Raw genomic sequence first — 7,037 nt, 5'->3', positions numbered from 1 at the left:
CGGTGATGTCGGAAGTTCAGCGATGCTTTTGGTTGTTGCTCTAACCGGAGGAAATGAAAAAAATGAAAATCGTGAATGTTCGTAGGATCGTTGTTGGTGGTGGTTCACGTGAGAGATGAAGATTTATGTTATGGTGAAAGATAAATATGGTTGGTAATTGTTTTTGTAGCAGCCAATAATAAGAACATTGATATTGAGAAGTTAAAGAAATATTTTGGTGATGTCACAGAAACTCTCATTTACACTTGAATTTTATGTGTGTAGTCAATGCATCCATTATTTAAAATTAAACTGTCATTTCCTATATGTTGTAACTGCTATTCCTATTTTGTAGCCGTTAAAATTTGATAATAGGAATAAAAACGTGAGAAGTTATAAAGTAAAATATTTTGTTAAACTGTTCCATAAGTGTAGGATGGTATGAGTGCCACATATTATTATTATTATTATTGGATAAAAAGAATTAAAAAATCTAAGGGTAAAATCGGGAGAAAAATAGGTCACTCTAAATAGGTGTATCCCCTTTATATATAGGTATTGATAAATATATGTTTCCTTTATGCAATTGTGTTTTGAAACCATTATTCTCTCTGATCCATTCTAAACATGTATCTTCTTATCTTCTTATTACATATCCAGTTATCATATATAGTGGTGTTGGAGGAAGTTATTTAGTGTTGGAGGAAGCTATTTGATGTGTTCATGGAGGTTACATATTTAATAAATGATTTTCTTTTTGTATTTTTTTTAAGTTAATAATTGATAGTAATTGTAACAATTGATAAAGGATAAAATTGAAAGAAAAAAAGGTCATACCATTTTCATCTATCCCCTTTATCTATAGGTATTGAAAAGGCCATACCATTTTCATCTATCCCATTTATCTATAGGTATTAATTAGTTTAGTAGAAAGACTCGTGTCTGCTTTTCTATTGTGCTTAATTCTATATTTATTATATTGTGCTAGCGTCCAAACGGATACAACCGCTTTTTTTAATATTCACACACGTCAATATAAATAGATATTTTTTATTTAGTTTTGATTTTAATATAAATTGTTTTTGTAAAAATGGTCTCTCTCTAAAGACTTAATCCACTATAATCAAAACTTGATTACTGACCCCACAAAGACAAATATTTTTTGTCTTCTTGAGTCTATCTGACAAAGGATAAAGAATGGTCTATGGCTGGTTCCTACCATGGATTGATATGTCTCTTTGGATACTCTTGTTGCAACATATTTATAATATCTTAATAGCAGTTATTTTTTTTCTAAATTTTGTGATAATCTCTCTCAGTTATTTTCGATTTTTTCTTTTTGGATTTTAAATGTAAGGCATTACAGTTATGCAGTATTATGGAGTAATTTTGTCAAAAGAAGAGGCTGGAGTTTTAATGACAAATATAAAACAAATTATGATTTTCTGGGTTAGAAACAAAATCGATGAGAGGAAGAGTAATTTTATTAAAGAAAGAGAGAAAAGATTGAGTAAAATATACAAAAAGATGTTATGATTATATAGTAAATTATATTCTTTAAAATGAAGAAGGAGAAGTTATAAGACAAATACAAACATAATTATCAAATTCAAAAAAATAATGAAGAAGGAGAAGTTATAGGACAAATATAAATGTAGTTATCAAATTAAAAAAACAAATCAATTAATTATAAATTGAAGTTGAGGATAATTAAGGAATAAAAATAGGCCACACAAATACAAAGATAATTATAAATTCAAAAAAATAATGAAAAAGGAGAAGTTATAGGACAAATATAAAGGTAGTTATCAAATTAAAAAAAAACAAATCAATTAATTATAAATGAAAGTTGAGGATAATTAAGGAATAAAAATAGGCCACACAAATATAAAGGTAGTTATAAAAGAATAAAATAGTAAATACAATTGCTTAAATGAAAAATATAATAAAGGGGAAAATATTTCATTTATGAATAGATATAGATTCTCTTGAACTAGAGTTTTACCATAATTCTTGCAAATTCTAGAAATTAGTTTTTCCAGTGTGCAGAGTTTGCTGATTTATAATTCAAAATATAGAAAAATATAGATTTTGTTCTATAACTATATGAGTGGTGAATATATAAAAAAAAAAAGTGGGTGGTTACTGAAATGGAATGTGTCTGTAGTGTGCATCAAAGCAATGTGTGAAAACCAAAAGGATAAAAGCCAAACAAAACAACACTAAGGGCCCGTTTGAATCAGTTTTGCTTTTCACTTTCTAAAATATGTTTTATAAAATTATTTTGAAAAAGTATTTTTAAGAAGAGAATTATTAAAAAATTTATTTGGTAACATGACTTTTCAAAACTGTTTTAAAAATGAGAAAGTAGAAATATTTGTTTGGTAAATTATTTTTAAAAACAGTTTTAAAAATGAGAAAATAAAAAATGATAACTCAATTTTTAAAAATTACTTTTTTAACTAATATAAAATGAAAAAGAATTTTAATAAATAATAATTAAATTTCTAATGACTCATATTTAAATATACAAATGTAAATTTTATTATTAAATAAAATCGAGATAGAAACTTCTTATGATAAAATATATGATTTAATTCCTTTTTAGAGTCAAAAAGTTATCAAAATTTTATAGCGTATATTAATATCTGAAGCATACATATGAAATCAAACTAACATAAGTATTTAGAAATAACCACTAAATATTAAAAAGTATATCAAAATTATGATTAACCTAAATATTATTTTTGAAAAAAAAAATAATTAACAATACGTGAGACCTATTTTTTAAAATAGAGTTTATATACTTTTAAATTTTAATAAAATATATGTCAGCTAAAATAGTATTTTTATTTATATGAACAGATTAATAATTATTAAATTAAAATAAAAATTTATAATTGTGTAATTGAAACAAATTTAAAAATTAATTCAAATTTTTAAGTGTTACTATTATCAACTTAATATTAATACTATATTATATTATTATACAATTTAATAATGCATGTAATATATAGAAGAAAAATTGAAATAATTTATTCAGATCTATTGTAATATTGTAAGTTAAGTATATATGAAACAAATCAATATAATTGTGTTTTGTTGTAAAAAAAACTAAGTTAATAATTTACAATATTGCCATTAATGAAAATTGGTTGTTTTTTCCGTGTTTTTGTATTTTTAAAATACGCAGAAAAATATTAAAAAGTGAAAACCAAAACACAATTTAGTAGTTTTGGTTTTTTAATTTTAAAAACAATCAAAATTGAAACAGTTTTACAAAACAATTTTTAAAAAAATAAACCAAACAATCTTTTTAGTTTCTAAGTTTTTGAATGTGTCTGTAGTGTGCATCAAAGCAATGTGTGAAAACCAAAAGGGTAAAAGCCAAACAAAACAGCAATAAATATTTTTCTAATCTAAACTAAACATACATAATGGTTTTCTTTTTGGGTAAATAAACTGCGCATGTTCTATTTGTCACTTTGTGAAAGGGAAAAGTCTTTCTTGAGATACCTTAAACAGTTTTTCAATTTACAATATCAAACAATATTTATTGCATTTTAGTTTATCTACTTATTTTTTTAATTACTACTAATAAAAATGATTTTGTTATTAAAATTAACATAACTATTAATTAATTTGATGACAGTAATGCTATTGGCCATAGTCTGTTTCTGTAATGACGTCATTGGTGTAATTGCATACAGAAAAAATATTGGACAGAAGCAATGGAGATGTAGCTGTTGATCAGTATCATCGTTATAAGGTACTGCTACATCCAATTCTTTGAGATTAATTTTCATATATCATAAATGTAAAGTTCTGTATAATGTAATCCATTATAATTCATTATTTGTATAAATATTTTAGGCTAAATAAATCAAATGACTTTAGTTATAAAAATGTTTAATTTATTGAAATGTAAAAAATCTTTACACCGTTAATGTATATCAATTAACTCTGTATATTTGACCTTATGAAGCTCTAATATCATGTTTGCAATTTTGCTTCTAGTATATGTCCTTACCATTTTTACATGTTAATAGGATGATGTTGCAATCATGAAGTATATGAACACAGATGCATACAGATTCTCCATCTCATGGCCAAGGATATTGCCAAGTAATAGCAAATGATTCAATTTATTCACATCCTTAAAGAGTTTCATATGGTTGAATCATTCATTTAAATTAACAACTCTAACAAATACGCAGAAGGAAAAGTAAGCGCAGGTATCAACCAAGAAGGAATCAAATATTACAACAACCTCATCAATGAGCTACTCGATAATGGTAATGCATAAATCATACTATTTTAGGAGGGAATACTATATTACTAGTATATCATATTATTGATTGATGGAGTTATTGATCCAGGTCTAGTACCATTTGTAACCCTTTTCCATTGGGATCTTCCCCAAGCCTTACAAGACGAGTACGAAGGTTTCTTGAGCCCCAATATCATGTAAGTTTCACGGAACAAATTTCTATATGCATGATCCATGTTAGAGCATTATGACATTGTTTGATCCATAAAGCTTGATTGTTCATGTTTTTGTTGTTGAATCTCTTTATGCAGAAATGATTTTAGAAATAATCTTTTGGAACACAAAAACTGCAAATGAAAAGCATTGTTATGCAAGTTCTACTAATGAAATGATGAAATACATACCATTGGACCAGAGATAGGCACTTTATGATCCAAATGACCTTCAATATGATCATGCATCCTAGACTTTATATGGAGTGTCTTTCAAATATCTAAATGCATTATAATCACCTATATGAGTCTGGACATGTATGACATCTTCATACGACATTTAAGCTAACTTGCATGTTCATGGATGCATCAAAACATAAGCCTATACCACGATTTGCTAGATGATGTCACTACGCCAAATAAGGGAAAAGAGGGCGCTTATTTTGGCCTATAACAGCGCTTTTAAGCGCCCTCTAAAGTGGCGCTGGCATAGGTAAAGACAGCGCTTTGTTTTCATGGAGAAAGCGCTGTCTAAAGTGGCCACATTATAGTGCGCTTTCAGAAAAAAGCGCCCTCTGGAGTGGTCCATAAAGGGACACCTTAGAGGGCGCTTTCTGGAAAAAGCGCCCTCTAAAGTTGTCAATGTAAAGTGTTTAGAGGGCGCTTTCAGGAAAAAGCGCCCTCTAAAGTTGTCAATGTAAAGTGTTTAGAGGGCGCTTTCAGGAAAAAGCGCCCTCTAAAGTTGTCAACGTAAAGTGTTTAGAGGGCGCTTTCAGGAAAAAGCGCCCTCTAAAGTTGTCAATGTAAAGTGTTTAGAGGGCGCTTTCTGGACAAAGCGCCCTCTAAAGTGTTAGTTATTTTAAAAAAATTTGTTTGAAAAACAGTGGATATTTAATTGGTAACCTGTTCGCATGCTGCAAAAGTGTAAAATTCATATTGATTTCATCCTTTAATCCAATGTTATACACCATTAATCCATTGATATATACAACATGAATCCATTTATATACAACATTAATCCTCCATATATACAACATTAATATATGATTCTTTGATCAACAATATACAACAACATATTCATGATTTAGTAAAAGTACAACAACAATATACAACATATATACAACAACAGCATACAACAACAACATTCCATACATATATGTACAACAATATACAACCTAGCTATATGATTCTTTGATCAACAATGAATTGACACAATTCATCCTTCATTTCATCCAAATTTGCTCTTGAGTAAGATTTGTATTCCTCAAAGTACTACAATTAAGAGAATAAAACATATTCATGATTTAGTAACAAATTAGATGAAATATCCGATAATATTAAAATAAACCCTAAGTTATTATTCCATACCATTTTTCGGATGTCTATACGATTCAACGCAATGATGTCTCTCATAAATCTCAATACAAAAAATCCGCAATCGACCGAATTATTTTGCTGAGGACACTACACAGAAAAACAAACAATATATATATAGTTAATTTCTTACAAACACTATTATAAGCAAAAAAACAAACACTATTATAAGCAAAAATAAGATACTTAATATATACCTGAACTCTGACCCAGGTAATGTCCTTCCTATTGCGGTAATTCTTTTTCGTTCTAAATTTTATTATTGCCCTAACAAAATAAAAACGTATATTGAGATCAATCTGACAGACATAATTAAATATACAAATACACACGAATATTTAGGGGAATTTCACTTACGCGTCAACCGTCTTCTTCATATTCGGATATTTACTCCAATCACCCGATAAAGAATCGAGATAATACACTATTAGTCTCGAAAGATCCATAGCAACCAACACCCAGTGACCACTGTAAAATAAAACAAAAATTTAGATGAATGAAAATTTTCTACGTAAAAGATATACATAGATTAGAATGAAATTATTAGAAAGAAAATCTAACCCGTTGCCAGAATTAAACGGTAAAAAATACAAACTGGGTGTAGTATTATCGCCGGCCGCCATGAATCTATCGACTAGATCATTCTTTACGGATGTTGGATTTTTCGTTATTAACGTTGCGTTGATACGGGAAGCAGCAATAAAATTGAAACGGTTACACAATTCATTTTCCCGCATCAATGTTACATACATATACCTTAAATAGAAACATAATAAACATTAGACTACTCATTGAAATGTGTAAATAAATTGTTCAACTAAGTAAATTATAGATTGATCGGAGTACCATATGTATGTATGAATGACAGCGATGCCCAATTCAGTGTGTTCAAAAAGTTGTTGGAAGTCCTCCTTTGCAATTATTTCGAAATGAGCAGCTCCGAAAACACCTTCATCAAAATCTATAGTACGAATGGCCCCGTGCATAATATCGGACTCATCCACCATTTTCTCAAGACGCATCATAATTTGAGATTTTGTCCCGGACGTCGTTGGAATATCCTTAGCAGCGCTTTTCAACTTTCGACCGGGAACCTAAAAATTCATATAAAATAAATCATGACTTTTTGTGATGCAACAGAATCGTTGCGTATATAATTCAATGGGTATATATATTTGTACCTCTTTTTGAGATGCAACCGA

General features: G+C 28.3%; 1 protein-coding gene across 1 annotated transcript; it reads left to right on the top strand.

Moving 5' to 3' along the window:
• The first annotated feature begins 3,389 nt into the window (after nt 1–3,389).
• On the top strand, nt 3,390–4,785 carry LOC127112213 (cyanogenic beta-glucosidase-like). Its single transcript, XM_051046277.1, has 5 exons — nt 3,390–3,748; nt 4,029–4,104; nt 4,197–4,274; nt 4,359–4,446; nt 4,561–4,785. The coding sequence occupies exons 2-5, from the start codon at nt 4,044–4,046 to the stop codon at nt 4,604–4,606; spliced, it is 273 nt and encodes a 90-aa protein (XP_050902234.1). The 5' UTR covers nt 3,390–3,748; nt 4,029–4,043; the 3' UTR covers nt 4,607–4,785.
• The last annotated feature ends 2,252 nt before the right edge of the window (nt 4,786–7,037 follow it).

The sequence above is a fragment of the Lathyrus oleraceus genome, unplaced genomic scaffold (genome assembly GCF_024323335.1).
Source record: "Lathyrus oleraceus cultivar Zhongwan6 unplaced genomic scaffold, CAAS_Psat_ZW6_1.0 chrUn0057, whole genome shotgun sequence".
Taxonomy (NCBI): domain Eukaryota; kingdom Viridiplantae; phylum Streptophyta; class Magnoliopsida; order Fabales; family Fabaceae; genus Lathyrus; species Lathyrus oleraceus.
The sequence above is the reverse complement of the archived record's forward strand: the minus strand, read 5'-3'. Positions and strand labels throughout refer to the sequence as shown.